The 16631-nt window shown below is 37.7% G+C and overlaps 1 protein-coding gene across 5 annotated transcripts in view; it reads right to left on the reverse strand.

Annotated features, from left to right (window-relative positions):
* Nucleotides 1-441: 441 nt before the first annotated feature.
* LOC131591836 (FYVE, RhoGEF and PH domain-containing protein 4-like) overlaps nucleotides 442-16631 on the reverse strand; it is a 101507-nt gene continuing 85317 nt past the window's right edge. For all 5 annotated transcript variants that reach the window (XM_058862931.1, XM_058862930.1, XM_058862929.1 and 2 more), the window contains 11 exons: nucleotides 14486-14642; nucleotides 13251-13389; nucleotides 12229-12287; nucleotides 11457-11603; nucleotides 10053-10225; nucleotides 7876-7906; nucleotides 7607-7702; nucleotides 7068-7193; nucleotides 4892-5032; nucleotides 3614-3754; nucleotides 442-3434 (listed from right to left, as the gene is read on the reverse strand). In XM_058862931.1, coding sequence (XP_058718914.1) covers nucleotides 3177-3434; nucleotides 3614-3754; nucleotides 4892-5032; nucleotides 7068-7193; nucleotides 7607-7702; nucleotides 7876-7906; nucleotides 10053-10225; nucleotides 11457-11603; nucleotides 12229-12287; nucleotides 13251-13389; nucleotides 14486-14642 — 1468 coding nt within the window. In that variant the 3' untranslated portion in view covers nucleotides 442-3176. The remainder of the gene's footprint in view (nucleotides 3435-3613; nucleotides 3755-4891; nucleotides 5033-7067; nucleotides 7194-7606; nucleotides 7703-7875; nucleotides 7907-10052; nucleotides 10226-11456; nucleotides 11604-12228; nucleotides 12288-13250; nucleotides 13390-14485; nucleotides 14643-16631) is intronic.

Raw genomic sequence — 16631 nt, forward strand, 5'->3', positions numbered from 1 at the left:
CAGACAGGCTGGATCAATGGGTCAAGCCTGCTCTAAGAGGTTCAACAAGGCCCAGTGCCACGTCCTGCACCTGGGTCACAACAACCCCTGCAGCACTACAGGCTTGGGGAAGAAAGGCTGGAAAGCTGCCTGGTGGAAAAGGACCTGGGAGTGCTGGTTTGACAGCAGCTGAACAAGAGCCAGCGTGTGCCCAGGTGGGCAAGAAGGCCAAAGGTGTCCTGGCCTGTATCAGTGTGGCCAGCAGGACCAGGGCAGTGATTGTCACCCTGCACTTGGCATGGGCGAGGCTGCTGCCTCAAATGCCATGTCCAGCTCTGGGACATGAAAGACAGGATAAGAAGGACATGGAAGTGCTGGAGTGGAGGTGGCTGAGGGACCTGTGGGTGCTCAGCCTAGAGAAAAGAAGGCTCAGGACGGACCTTATTCTCCACAGCTCCCTGAAAGGAGATGATGGCAAGGTCTCTTCTCCCAAGAAACAAGCAATGGGATAAGAGGAAATGGCCTGAAGTTGTGCCAGGGGAGTTTTAGATTGGATTTAAGAAAACATTTTGTCACCAAAAGGGAGGTAAAGCATTGGAACAGGCTGCCTAGGGAAAGGGTTGAGCCACCATCCCTGAAGGTATTTAAAAGGTGTGTAGAGTGGCACTTAGGGACAAGGTTTAGTGCTGGACTTGGCAGTGCTGGGCAATGGTTGGACTCAGTGAGCTTAGAGGCCTTTTCCAACCTAATTGATTCTACAGCCATATCATCAGTATTTTCAGTGCAACTCACTCCTTCCAATCTGAGAACTCCTTTAAAGCAACTCCTTCCTTTATGCTCAATACCTTGACCATGGGAAACTGTTTCTATACACTGGAATGTGGCAGGACAACTCTCCATATCCCACAATTGCATTTGAGGCTCTCGTAGAAGATAACCCTCTCTTGGGAGATGGCTGTGAAGCAAAGATAGCCACCATGAGTTCTGCTTGCTTAGCTGAATGTTCCCCCATCCCTTGCCAAGGCATATGTAAGCTTACATATATTAGCTAGGGAGATCTTATGTTACCTTGGCAAAAATCTGATGGTATTCACCAACATGAATCAAAACAGGCTTGAGCTGCCCATTGCTAAAGGTAAACACAGCTGCCAGTAGAATCAACTTAAAATCTCTAAGAGAATTACAGAAGGGCTTGCACATTGGATAAAAGTAATACTAGGGTTATATCCAGAATAATCTGGACACAGGGAGCACCCAAGGAAAAGAATTCAGACGTGCATCGAGTGAGCTGGAGAGTTAGTACTCTACCATACCATGTCCTGATCATTATTAACACTGGTGTAAAGCTGTGGAATCTGAAGGCTATGGTAGATCTTGGATCTGTGCAGGTAAGAGCAAAATCCATCCCACTATGTTACATGACATTCTTATGAAGGAATGATGGACACTGCATGCTCATGTGTGCTTGACACTACAAACAGATCCCTTGCTAAATGCAAAATGAGTTGGGTTTTTTTTCCCCTATTTGTTGCTTAAGGAATAAAGCAGGAGTAGGATAGTGGATAGTTTGTTTGGCAAATTCATTATAAAAATCCAACAATTTAAATCTGTCATGCTACTAACAAAATTGAACCTGAGCTCTTCAGCTTGATGTGATTTAAAATACAGACTGCAGATTTATTGAGAAGGAAGACTCCTGAATGTTCTTGTGACAAGGTGATTGTAGAAGTTACATATTTTCCTTTCTTTAAGGGTTTCAGAAAGGAAAGACAGCAATGATTTTAATTGATAGTCAATCACTACCTCTGAGTTTGCCATATTTCATTCAAGAATATAACAGCAAAAATTTTAGGGAGATCATTCGCCTCTATGTATAAAAACCCTAATAGGAATGGAAGTTCATAAGGACTTAATATTGTAAAGCCAGTGAGTCCTTATACCCAGAAGCAGAAAACAAATAATGTTAGTTCATAAAATTTCAGATTTGCAAGCTCAGACTTCATACTACATTTTTAGAAACCAGGCTCCACTTTAAAACAATAATCCTTGAAGACTGTTGTCATAAATAAGCATTACAATACCTAATCTTCTACAAAAATTAAAAAACTTTAGTTCAAAATGTTCTTTTGCTCCAATAATTGTAATAGCAAAAATACACATTCCCAGAAGGTTACTAGAATCTGTTGCTTTTCTCAAACCACATACTGCATTTAAGCAACAAACTACTGCACTCTTATAAGCTAACAGTGATAGGACACTGAAGAAAAGCGACTACTTGTTTTAAACACAACTGGAACTCATTTGTCCATTGCATGCCACTGACATTACTGCTAATTTTTTGATGCATAAAAATATCAAGATCATTAAGTGTCAGCCAGTAAAACAAATCACTGAACAGTATTGTTCAATTTGTGTTTAATTTGAAATAGGAAACATGCTTTTTTTTTTTTAAATAAATTATTCACTAATAAGAACCCAATATCATGAAATCAAAGCAATAAACAAGTATTGTACATTTTTAATACTGTACATATATTATATATAGTTTTCTCATATTTTAGGTATTTATTTCTAGATTGAAAACCATTAGATTTTTTCCTTGATAAATTGAAACCTTAAAAGCCAATATACCTGTGACAGCAATTTGCATTACTTTAATTAAAAAGATACAAGTGAATACAACATATGTACAGAATTGTGGAAATCAATCTATAAACTACATACATTAAACCAAACTGTCCCTGCATATTTAAGTACAGATCTATTTTGGCAATGTGGAGGTATATCTTTTATCCTGTTGCAAGTCCTAACATGTAAGTAGGAAGCTTCAAATATTTGCATTGGTAATGAAAGTAGCAAATGTTAACTGAAGAGCAACTGGATTTAAAAAAATTGCATTACAACAAACAAGTAGTACAGTAAAGTTAGTAAGTATTTTTAATAGCGTTCACATTTTTTTTAAAAGTCTCTGAAATGGACCTGTACATCACTTTTATTGACAGAACATAAATATAAGAAAAAGATCCCTAAAAAGACCAGAATTCTTTCCCAAACATAAAGTGCCAAGATGTGTATGGTAGTAAGAAGTTTTTATCTTTTTTTTCATTTTTTTCTTTTTTTTTTTCCTTGATTGAGCAAAGAAAGGTTAACCACAATTTCAACTGAAATCATTTAAAAATGCCACATGTTCTTGAGCTTCAGCATTCAGATCTTTTAGAAGATTCAGGATGCTCTTCCAAATTCACTTGCAGTTCATTTTGATATTCTAGTGTCTCACCTTTGACAGCTAAATGGATAACTTTTAGCCACTTCTGTTTCAGTTCCTCATTGTCTGCAGCAAAGCTGTGCACAGACTTGGACTGGGTCAGTTTGAAGCTGTGGGGGAGGTCAGCACTTTTTGGAGTGTCATCCACTGTGTAGCCCAGAAGAGGAATTGTAGCCAGAGCTTTGACATCCTAAGGAGAAGAAGCTCTTTATTAAGAGCAGACAACTAATCCACCCATTACTTCTTATCTGCTGTACAATTTGGTGAAAACACTTGGATCTTTCCTCCATTCCCAAGCTATTTGCTGTCTCTTCCCCAAATACCAGTGACAATAATTACTAAAGTCTTTTCCATTTCCCCTGTACTTACCTGTGGAGCACCGTACATGTAGAGCACAAGAGCCTCCTGTTTGGGTATGACACACCATGCTTTCTGCCAGGGCTTGGACTTCTCCAGGTACTGAAGAAAGCTACATATGACACTATTTCCAGAGACTTCTGCAGATTCAATCTAGGAGGTAGTAGAAAGCATAAAAAGGAAAATAAACTTTCCTTCAATAAAGACTAAAACCAGAAAGAACAGAAAAGCAGGAAATTTATCACCATTCATATCGACTCTTGGATAGTATCTGCAAAAGACCTTCAGAAATACTTGAGAAAGATCATGAAGGACTGGATTTATGAGGAGTATATATATATATATATGTATATTAAACACATACAACATGTATTCCCTTATCATGTGATATCTGTTGCTTTTTTCATCAGTAATTTTGGATTATAGACTTTTAAATCACTCCAATTTTCATTTTGCCACCACAGCCAGACTTTCTCTATATCTGAGCATCTACAACAATGTCTGATTTCCAAAATAACACCATGTTAGGCACTGAAGTGCCACTAACTATCCAACATGACAACTTATCTACTTTGGCAGTCAAAATATTACGATAGAATCCAAAGCAAACAAACTTCTAAGAATAACATAAGCATTCAAGCACTAATCCTAGAGAAAAGATTAGATTAATTGCTTAAAATCTGTAGACAGTGTAAAATGCTGCTCAAGTTAAATAGTGAGCCTGAGATGATAAGAAAGAACACAAAATGATTGTGTGTTAAAATTTCCACTGACCTTGACTTTTCAGGTGCCAAAAGCTGAGGGCAACCTGACAACTTAAAGGTCCATTTTATACACTGATCAAACCAGTATCTTACTAATCAGACTCTGAAGGAAGAGCAAAATTCTCCCTCATTCTTCTCGTTTCCATCCCCAGTTCTTTCACTCTGGGTATGTATTTTCAAAAATCAAGTGGTAGCAGTGGGATTTGTTGCTATGAAAGCTTAAGTGCAGAGGAAGAAAACTAAAAATTTATAAGGGAAGGTTAAATTTTGTCACAGCAACTGATGTAACTGAAAGAACCAAAGAAGTTTTAAGGTTTGTAATTCCCTTAAAAATGTTAAGTTACAAGAAACAAAGCAATTTTGCAAAGGTGAGTGCTGGAAACTAAAATTTATAGAATGGGATGAAATTGATCCACGTACTTTTTATTTCTCAAAGAGAAAATAAACTCTGCAAGAATACTATCATTTTTCACCTACAGATGAACCAAAATGATTGCAACTATACATATATTTTCGAATTACATACCTCCAAAATGCCCTTTCTCTTCTTTTCTTCACTGTCTGTACAACCAATTATAACATGATAGCAATCCTTACAGACTTTGTTCAATTTATTGCCATCATATTCGAGATGTGCTTTGTAATCAGAACATTTCCAGCAAACCACCTTAGGAAAAAAAATACATAAATATAAAATTTAATTATTTATAGAAGTTTACTAAAATATAAATAAAAATTGGTATTATGCTATTTTGTAGTATATTTTTAATTATACAGAACAAGAAAGATGTCTCTATAATATGTCAAGAATAACTTACTCAAAAGTAATGTTTTTCCAAATTTGTGCCACTACTTCTTAACTAGAAGTGCTTCTTGCTATTTACCTGGTGGAAATTTTGTACTTTGCATAAAATTACATTAGGCTTTTAATTATATCTGTAGTTTAAAGTTAGGTATAGAATCAGAATACAGCACAAGCCACGCTTGCAGTTTCTTTATATGGCAATCAGAAAGGTACATTTACCAACTGGTTTTCTATGTAACTAGAATGAGGTTATGACAATGAACAAAAACTACAATTGAGATGACCTTTTAATGATAAAAGTCTGACAAAATCAGAAATGGCTACTTTTTTAACATTCTAATAAATATTAGCATATTTAAATGCATATATACACACCTATACATATAAAATCTACAGTTTTAAAATTGAGTCATAAATACACAGAATAAGTAAGTAAATATACACTGATTTTCTCTGATTTTTCTTTTCAGTATACATGTAACTCAAATGCAAGAGAGATAGCAGAGTTATTTCATTAGAAATGTTTTTCCACAGAATTCTTCTTTCACATGAAAAAAGGTGCCCTGAATAAAAAAATATGTGTAACTATTTCAAGAAAGAAAGGTAGATAAATGGACTTGAACCATTAATGCATCTGAACAAAACTTTATTGTGGACTAAGGATTTGTAGTACTAATCTGGATCACCACCTTCAGCTCGTAGCTCGAGACAATACTAGTTAAGTATTCCAAATTAGTGTATGGAAAGCCACAAATTGACTCCCATGGAAAAAATCTTCAGAAATTAAAGCATAAGAAGATGTGATAGAGCTATAATAGAGGGAAGTAGCTAGGAGTCTAAACAAAAAGGGAAATAAAAACGGAGGGTGTGGTTTTAACATTAACAGAATTTTCAGACAGAAAGATCTGGGGGAAAAACCCTTTATGACAACTGTAAAATCAGTAATTTTAATTTAGAGCTCCTGAAAAAGTCTCTAGTGTCCTGCAAAGCACAGAAGCAGAGTTATGAATGCAGCAAGCCCTCATACCACTTAAAAACATCGGAAAGAAATAAGACCCTGTACCACAAATATTAAAGCTGAGCTTGTACTACCATCTGGTGGAGACAGGCAGAGCTGCTGGGTGGCAAGAGAAGAAAGCACAGGGTGTTTGCTCTTCTTTTGATAACTTCTGAAAACTCATATTACCACTGTTTGAAGGTTGCTTGCAAGCTGCATATGCTACTGTAGCACCCCACACAGAAAGCAGCAGCAATAGTCTCTCCCCACCCTCACACTCCCTCCTTCCCTGATGCTTCACACATGTTCCCACAGTTACACACTGAGCCCAGCTGGGAGCAGCTCCAAGTTAACCTAATGAAAAACTGCAGGGTTTTATGGTCTTTTGGTGGAGTCAGCCAGTGCTGCCTGAAATAATGCTGGATTACACCATCTTAATATGCTCTTGAAACTCTTCATATTAGTAGAGGTCTTTCAAAGCGAACAATATACTGTGTGTAGAGCCTTGGGACATTATACACAAATATATGCTGCTCCTAATGAGTTCCAAATTCACCATGCCAGCTAAAGCAGGCAGAGGGCCCCTGGTGGTATGCAGAGCTGTTTCTTTCAGCTCCAAGTTCAGCAGCAGATTCCACAGCACTGGCACAGGGTTCCCAGGGAAGCCTTGGATGCCCCATCCCTGGAGGTGTTCCAGGCCAGGGTGGATGTGGCTCTGAGCAGCCTGGTCTGGTGGAAGGTGTCCCCGCCCGCAGCAGTGGGGTTGGGACTAGATGATGTTTAAAGCCCCTTCCAACCCAAGCCATTCTGTGATGACAAGGAGCCATGAGAAGTCAAGCAGGTGCTTGGAGACACTCCCAGGCCTGCTGAGCAGCTGCAGGCACTGGGCTCTGCACTTACATGTCCACACGCTCGGCAGTGGTGCCTCCTCCTTGTCAGTGCATTGAAGGGTTCCTTGCATTTCATGCACATGGTGACTTCGTTGTCCCGGATCCACCTCGGCGCCCTCTTCCCAAGCTCAGCATTCTAAAGTGGGAGTGGGGAGGGGGGAGGGCAGGAGGAGGATAAAATAATTTTAAAAGCTAGTAAAAAGCTGCACAGTACTTGAAATAGGGAAAGGAATTATTCTCTTCCTCTGTAAAGGAAATTACAAAACATAGCTCAAGATGCATTTTGAAATCTATAAAAGAAATAACAAAGAACCCAGTCAAAAATCATGATGCATCACTGAAAGGGTGCTCTGTGTTTCAAGACAGAAAGAGGCTTGTTTACAATATTTGGCATTATGAACATAAACGATTACCAACAAGATGACTGCTTTGTCATTACTCTGCTATAAGAATGATGAGCTTAAAAACAAAGTTTCTGCCAAACTTTTTCCACTTATTGAAGAACACAATGGGTATTAAGAAGGTTACAAAGAAATAATAGCAGCTTACAGAGACTTCAACAGGCATGTCTTCATATTCTTTAGCAATAGCATTTCTGAAAGTTTCATTCCTCTGCTGAAAAGCTTCAATAGTACTCTGAAGTGCCTAAGGAAACAGGGGAGAAATTCCTCAGACATGGTAAAATATAAAACAGAACTTTGCATTCTGACCAGTTATTGATCAGCAGAGAGAAGGTAGAGACAGAACACATGAATATTACTTTTCTGATTGCTTCAGTGACAAGGTATTTAGAAAATAAAGAATGTAGATGAATTTACCTTTATCCATTCTTCTTTATCCTGTTCAGAACTAAAAGAAATATTTGACACATTAGTTTGAGACTAGTTCAGGAAACATTGTCCCACTATCAACAACTTTTTGCAAAAGCCAAGTAACTGGGTAGTAATTCTCAAGAATTTAAACAATAGTAATTGTTAACTGTCCCACTTAAAAAAACCAAAAACAACAAACAAAGCAATCCAAAAGTTATAAACATGAGAATTAGAGAATTAACACTTCAGTGTATGTGGCTCTCCAAAAGTGACCTCCTCCTTGGATAATATGTTGGGGAAAAAACCCTGCTGCACCGTGTAACACCAGTCATACAAAATTTAAGTTTTCTGTGGATTGCTCTGAAGGATGCAAATGAGAACCTTTACAACACCTCAGTTAAAACAGCTCCCCACGTGTTGCTTTGCAGTATTAGCAGAACTTTTAAGCAAGCAGAATGCTAAACAACTCTTTGTTTTTCCCACCTACCATCTGCACATGAGGAAGAAGAAACCTGTCCAAGGAGCCAAAATCATTCTTCCTACCTGCTTACAGCAAAAACCAAAAGCTGAGCTATTAAGCATAGTACCTGATCAGCAACCTTCCAAAGAAATAATCCACTAGCTGTTTATAAACAGTTGAAATTGAAAATGTACTTCAATAGTAGTTTGAAAAATAAATATAAGCCTACTACTAAAGAATATGCCAGAAGTAAATTAAAAATTATTTCAGTGCTAATACAAGCTCATGAATTAAGGACATTAAGGTATAGAGTACATACACTACTCATACATTAATGAAGATTTTTCTAATATAATTGAATAAGAGCTTCGTGGCACTTATTCCTTCACAGTTTTGTATAGATTTAGTGTACTCTAACAATGATCACAAAGCAAAAGATAAAAATCTGCGCTTCCCTCACCTAAAATAAACAAATGCAATAAAGTTTCTCACACTGGTAATGTAGGAAAGCTAACAAAATAAGCTTGCTTTGTTGTATCAACTTTCTTCCAATTAAAACAGGCTTCAGAAATGGTATAGCAAGATGCCACCTTTCACCACTGAAATAGGTATATGGTGTAACAATTTACAAAATATTTACCAAGATATCACACAGTAATTTACATAGGCAAAAACATGTCCCAGAAATCTTGCAGATCTTAGTGGAAAGGGTTTTTTTGTGTCATTTTTTCAAAGTATATATTTAATTTGAAATGGAATGAAAGTGTAGGTAAATATCTATATGCTGTTACCTTTGCATACTCTCTGCTGTAACTCTCATTAAATATTACAAGTTTTCCATACAGAAAAGTCGCTTGCAAGCTCGTTGGCTAGCAAGTTATAGTTTGCCCCCAAATACATGGGGACAACACAAAACTGTACACCATGGACATTTTCCTGCTTATTTAATCCTCGCCTCTCTGCAATGAAATCTTGACTGCTAACAATAGGACTTTTAAGCAGGCCCAAAAGGAGAAGAGGAGCATCTCACTTTATTTCAGTCTAGACAGGGATGATTTAGTCTAGGCGGAAAGGTAAGTGGAAAGTAACTCAGCAAAAGGAGGATGCAAAGACTAATAAATTGGAAAGCAAACAAAGTGCCAGTCAGAGGAGTGCACCTGGAGGAAAAGGACCCAAGAACTAAAAGGAGAGCTTGCCTTCCAGGAGGAGGTTGATTCTTGGGACTGGAAGAAAACAAGTAGATGGGAAGTGGGTCTGAGGAACTGAGGAAAGCAGATGTCCACCTACTGCTGCAGAAAACTCTGTTCTGTGGAGATAAACCCACTGGGAGGGAGAGCTTTGTTTGTTGGAGGTGCCCTGAGGTGAACACACTCGTTGGTACCAAGGCAGCTCAGATCCCAGAGGCACCAGTGATTAACACACCCAGGCTCCTGAAACACTTCAGTCAGACAGGCTGCCTTGCCATTGCTCTTGAATTCCCAGTCAGCCCTTTCACAGCTATCTTGGGCATTCCTGCGAAGTTAGCCAATGTGCCATGCATCCTAGATGCATCTTCTACTCAGAGATTCTTGGACTGACAATTCATGATTTTTTTGGCAGCCTAGGCTATTTTCAAAACACCAATATTAAGAAGAAATCCACTGCATCATTCTTCAGATCTGTTCATCCACTCTTTTGCGTGTATATATTTGATCTCAAGAAACTGGCTAAAAAGACTGCTTACCTTGCCTGCAGCTCCAGTGTCCGCTCTTTTCCAGACACTTGGAAAGTATGTGGATATTCTTCATTATGAGTTTCTATAATCTTCATGCCATCTATGCCAACCCTGGTTCGAACCGAGAACTTGGATCCAACCAGGCTGAATTTGGGGACGCAGTAGAGCAACATATTGTTAAACTGGGGGGGAAAATAAACAGGTGGTTTTGCACTAAGGAAAACACAGAGAAAGCCATAGTTTGTCCACTGAGAGCTGGACAATATCACAAAGCTAGACTTGGGTGAGAAAGCAGGTTCTTTTCTGATCAGCTGATACATGAGAAGACCAAAGCTCTAAAGCAAGACAACTTCTCTTCTTTATTTCTTTAGGAATAGGATTCAAGGACAGCTTCAGTGAATGTAAGAATAATTGTTCTGCATATGCAGCAGTCTTTATAGTATTTATTATCAAACTATACTCAGACCAGATATTCTATGCCAATGTAAAGCCTTTCTAACCAAATACCCGCTGTTATACCCCAATTCTTCAAAACCTACTGTAAACTGTAGGACAAGGACTCTTCCCTTCAGTGTATACATATATATTTATCCTGTACCAAAATAATTTTGTTTTGTACAAGTTGTAACTAATGTTATTTGAAGACATTCTTTTTGTTTTCTCCAAGACAAAAGAACATTTCTTAGTTTTTATTCCCTGAAACCCTCCATATCATTGGGGGAAAACATAGTACATAAGCAGGACAAAGATATATTCCTTTATTAAATTAGAACTTTAAATAATGTTTCAATGTCTAAAGTCCCAGCCTAAAAGCACAGCTATTAAATCAGATACAAAGTGTTTAATTTTCTCCCTCTTTTCCCCTCTCATTTTTCTCAAAATTAATTATTAAAAAGAAAAACTCAGTTCAGTTGAATCCTATTTGATAGAAATCCTGACTAGACTATTGCCTAGTCTGTATCACAGACACAGCACATTTGAGCTTGTCACCTCTCATATGAAGGGAATATCATTTAGGTCAGCTGTCTAGCCCAGCTGAGTTTACTCTTCTATGATTTCTCCTTTTGTCTGAAGCACAGATTAGAAGAAGCTGTGCCACATCCTGTCACTACCCTTTATTAACCAGAAGAAAGGCCATGCCAGAGACCCCTGAGCAAAAATGTATTGGCAATTTTCAATGCATGGGAAGCAGAAAACCACACCAAACCTTTTCCGAGGGAGTTGTAAGGGAGCACAGCTGTTCTTTTTGAATCCCAGCTGAGAGAATGACCTGCCACAATAAAAAGCTCCCACAGAACCATAAGACTTACTGGGACCTCAACACACAATCTATCAGGGCAAAGATCCTAAGCTTTTACATTTCAGTTTAATGAGAATTTCATAGTTCTCATAATCAGCAGCCACCATACTCACCAGGAAAAGATACCGCTCTTGAGCAGATGTGTTGCGAGCAGCCAGTTTGAGGATCTGTCCCTCTTTTATCAGCTCATTTGATGGGTTCACAATGTCTTCCTCTTCTCCCAGCATCTCGTATATCTCTAACAACTTCTTCAGGTTCTCCTTTACAGTGAAAATACAGTTTAAAAACTTATTAATTGAAAGCACAGATCTTAATGCAGTTTAAATTAAATAATGGAAACTGATATAAATCTGGAGACTGTCAGCTTTGGAAAACATATTTATAGCCAGTATGTGTGGTCTGACTGATTCATTTAGCTGATAAAGCAAGAAGTACTTTTAGAAATGTTATATCCTAGGTAATTTTTAAAATGCAGTTGTTTATACAGTCTGCATTAGTTCCTGCCCAAAACATCTCACATTTCAATTATGATCCTATCATCCCAGCCCTATCAGGCAGAGAAACAGTAACTGCTCTTTACAAACATTATCCTGCACTTCCAGAAACAGACGAAACAAGGTTAAGAGTTTAGTGCAGTATCAGTGATTTGAGACAGGAGAAGAACAAAGTCTGTCCCATTTTCCACTTGAGAGAATTTGTTGCAGTGACAAATTTTTGTCCATCATTTCCAGGAGCTGTATAAATACATTAAGTAGGAACAATCACTTTGACCCAAGAAACCAGCTCTTGCCATTTTAGGGAAGATTTGCAATTTGCTCTCCTAGCTTCACCAAATACTGAAATATAATAGGTTGAAAGGTGATCAGGAAAACAAGGATCATTTACCATCTTTCTTATTGCACTGTTTGAGTGACTTGCTGCAGTGGATATAATTTCCAGGGATTCTAGACAGAAGAAAAAGAAAATAAGTAAAATCTAAAAGCTGCACTTTTATTTATTTACGTACTACATAGTGGGGGGGAAAAGGGGGGGGGCACAGGGGTAATTCTACAAAAATGTTTGTTGTTTTTACATAAATTACAAAGCACATTAAATTTCTTCAGTTTGCAATAAAAAGAAAACAAGGTAAAGTGGAAGGCATAAAAAACGCAGCTACCAAATAGAAATTACAATATGGAAAGACCAGAAGAGAATTATTGCAGAATACTGTAGCAGCTCAGCACTTAGAATTACATCTTTCTGTGACAAGAACAGTCATGGTTCTCTCCCTCCTTTTCTGAACATAGTTCAGAAAGTCAAACTATATTTTTTCAGTTGAAACAGCTCATCTTACAAGTGTTTACTGTGATGGTACTAAAAATGAAATATTTAGAAGAATTATCTGGCAAGTGATTTTGAACACTCCATGCAAATATCTTGAACTGTTCTTGTGTAAATACAAAGAGGAAGAAATTTAAAAGTGGGCTGTGCTTTTTCCCTGCAGAAGCTTAAAAATACAATGAGTCTAACTTCACTTTTTTTTACAAAAAACAGTCGCAAATTCCAAATGTGCATAAAACAAACCAAAATGCCAACCAAAAAAAAACAAAAAAAAACCCAAATAAATAAAAAAGCCACCAAAAGCCTTGATCATCTGCAAAGCAAACAAATCAAAACCTGTGTGCTATTCCAAAACCAAAGTAAAACTTATATGCCCCAGGAGAATACTAAAGGCTTTATGGTTTTTACATTAACTTCAATTCAAACAGATTTTTTTTTTCAAGGAATGCTATGATCCCACTGAAGAAATTCTATCATTCTTTTAATGGGTAATTCTTCACTTGATCTTTCCTGAAAATATCTTTTATTTACAGTATCCTCTTACTAATATCTTATTATAGCTCCTTTAATGGCCTGAAGATATTTACTTTCAGCATCTTTCCAGTCTAGGGAATCCTGAGGCAATTTCCTTAGGTAGTCCTTTAGAAGCATCTCGTAGCGTGGAATGCGTTGGACTGGTTCTAGCATGTGATGTTGCAATGTCAAATTTCCACACACTTTTTCCTTCTAAAAAATTGTAAACATATTTCAATGAAGCAGGCAAAAATGTCATTACGATACCGTAAAATAAAAGTTATGGTTGATGAAACATAAACAATGTATTTTGAAATATGCATGATAGATCTTCTGAAAGAATACAGAACGATTTTACCAAACCAGATAATCAGAAAATCTTCACAAGAAATAACAGTAAAAACTTTTCAAAGTATTTGACAGTCTCACCAAAAAGTTTTACCAAAAAAAACCTTTCAAACTCCAGTGTATTTTAAAATAGGTTTGTAATAACAGAGAAAATAAATACTTCTGAATTAGTAACAGTTCATGACAATATATTATTAAAAATCACTTAAATGGGCTACAAAGGTGTATTTTACCTATCTGAGGAGGGAATGCTTTCTTCGAGTTTCATTTACAATGTCAGCTCCCTCAACAGTGTCCCTACCTCATATCTTAGGATGTATATTCATTTCCATAATCTTAGATGCAATTAGACTTTAAAAACAAAAATTACATTAAAACATACATAGTTTTCTTCCCTGGCTTACAACCACAAGAGTCCATAGAGCACTAAAATTTAAGTAGAAATATTTCATCCTATTTGTAAGTGCTCAGACTGCAGCAGGACACACACCTGCCAGTTCCCAGAGACACCCCCAGGGAGCACCAGAGGGTGTGGAACGAGCCTTTGGGAAAGACTGGCATCCCTGGGCTCCTCAGCTTTCCTTGCTCAGCACTACTGTGAGCAAACACAATATTAATGGATGCAGTGCAGGGATCTAGAGTTGCACTGCCTTTTCACTTTAGCCTAAAATGGTATTAACTTCTGGTGTGTAAAACAAAATGCACTATTTTTTTTAGTCTTCAGATGTTTCAGCCTTTACAATTTGCTCCTCTGCTTTGCAGGAGAAAAATCAGGATTTTTGTGGGTGGGGTGTGCACATACGCAGGAAGGAGAAGTGAAAAACACAGTGTGAAGTGAATAAATACAACCACCTTAATTCTAAGGGATTTGGTATTTCATTTTCTCTTTAATCCTTTTTTCATCCACAAACCTATGTATTCTTATATATAACTTGAGGATCTACATTGTTCTCCCCATTACCTGAATGTCTTGAATAATGCATTTGAACTGAGGTGACCGTTCAGTCCATGTTTTCACCAATTCCATCGCATTATCGAAATTCTTCACGTACTCGCCGTACATCTTGAGGAAAGGAGCCAACTTTTGCAGAATATCTCCAATCCTAGGGGTGGTAGTCCTGCAAAGTAAGAGGGTGGAATCTCAGAGCAAACAGGAAAGAAAAAAAGTCACACAAGGTTATAAAAGGTTTCAAGTGTTTAACAGAGAATCCTCCTGTTTGGGATCGCCTCATATGGAGTTCCAATGTAAGTGTTAAATCTGAATTCACACAGAAAGAGTGTTTGTATCCCCTTGGATGATGTATAAGCACTACAGGTCATGCAGAGGACTAAAATAAGAAAAGCTAGAAATTGAAGACAAGAAAGACTACAAAACATGGCCCAATTTATTTTATCTGCACTTCCCTAAAACTACATCAACTTCTTTTGACCATAATTTAACCCTTAAAATACCTAACCTGTGGTTTGGTTTGAGGGCTAAACCCATTCTGTACAGCTTCTGTTCTGTACCTTGTATAAACATGGGCATTAACATTTCTTTTTAAAAAATTACTATTTATCTAAGGAAACATATGAAAGAAAGATAACCCCTTGGACTCCAGTCTTTTGTGAGAACCTTCCCACATTTTTCCCAATTCCTGATGGTGTCTTCAGATAAAACAAATATTAAAGTAATGGATGGAGAAGCTGAGAGAAGCTGCACTCCCAAGGCACAAAAAAAAAGTGGAGCAGCACACAGGCATCTCCAAAGACTACAACAGGAAGCACATTTCATGTCTCATTTTCAGGGACAGACTCAGAAACTCAGTATCACAGTATGGATTTCTGAAAGTCTGAAATCAATGTTCTCATAGCGGTCTAAAGTGAAAAAATCTGCTGCGATTACTTCTACAGCCCACTCCAACATACCACTTCCCTGAGAGAAAAGCTGTGCAGAACAGAAAAGTTATGCTTGAATAGTGAATATTGCAGGACTGTCAAAAACAGGTCCAGCTCCAGCTGCCTCTGCAGGGCAGAGAGTTCCTGTGTGACACCTGGAAGAGGACTGGGCTGCTGCTGGGGCTGGCAATGAGGAGACAACACAGGGTGGGAAGTTGGTCTCTGAAATCATGTGGTGTTCTTCTGTTATTCCCAAGTACCTGCTACTGGTCACCCTTGGATACAGGAGACTCAGGGTATTGTATCTAATTATTTTACTTGATAGTGAAAGGTATCCCTGCCCATGGAAGGGGAGTTGGAATTAGATGTTCTTTAAGTTCTGTTCTAAGCCAAACCATTCAATGATTCTATGCCATGAGACCACTGTTATGCTCTGTTATGCTCTCTTACACACTTTTCATGGGAAATATATTGCAACATGCTGTTTCCAGTGTTTTCAAGCCATATGTTGTAAGAGATACTCAGCTCCAGCTGTTGCTCAACTCATTCAAAATGCAGCTACCAGACAATTTCACTTTCACTTGACAAAGTTTAGATTCACACTGCCTTTTCTTCCAAAAAAAAGAAGAATTTGCTTTTGATCTGCTTTCCCAGTTAGAAAATTACATATTTTTATTCCAAATTTTCAATTTAAATCACAACTCAAGGGAAGAGTGTTGGGAATTTTTATCCAGCTTTTTTGCTGGAAGATAAAGAATAATAGAAGCACATAAAGCTACCCAAAGAACACGCTTAATTTCTTGTGTCTAATGAGAGGAACTGCTGAGAAGACTGTATCTGGCAGAAGCTATTGTGCCAGACAATTTCAGAGACCTGTGATGGGGAGAGAAAATTACCCCAGATTTTTCTTTCAGCGATGATCAGAAAAAGCTGCCTTCAACTGCACCCTTTTTTCTAACTCATCCCAAAAGCACAAAGCTTCAAGGACATTTAAACAGCCTGTCTCAGGTACAGCACAAAGGTTGTTTTCAGGCAATGTGGAAAAGATAATATCCTTGTGATGCAATTTATTAGCTCTGCACCAAAAGTCAAAGCTTATCTGCATAAGCACTTTTCAACCTTTGAAGCTATATAATTATACACACAATAGTAGAGAGCAGTTAAGCATTTTGCATATATGTAAAGTAAGGCAACCTATATTCTGTGCTCCACAAAGTGTCTAAAGCAGA

Source organism: Poecile atricapillus, chromosome W (assembly GCF_030490865.1).
Source record: "Poecile atricapillus isolate bPoeAtr1 chromosome W, bPoeAtr1.hap1, whole genome shotgun sequence".
NCBI lineage: Eukaryota > Metazoa > Chordata > Aves > Passeriformes > Paridae > Poecile > Poecile atricapillus.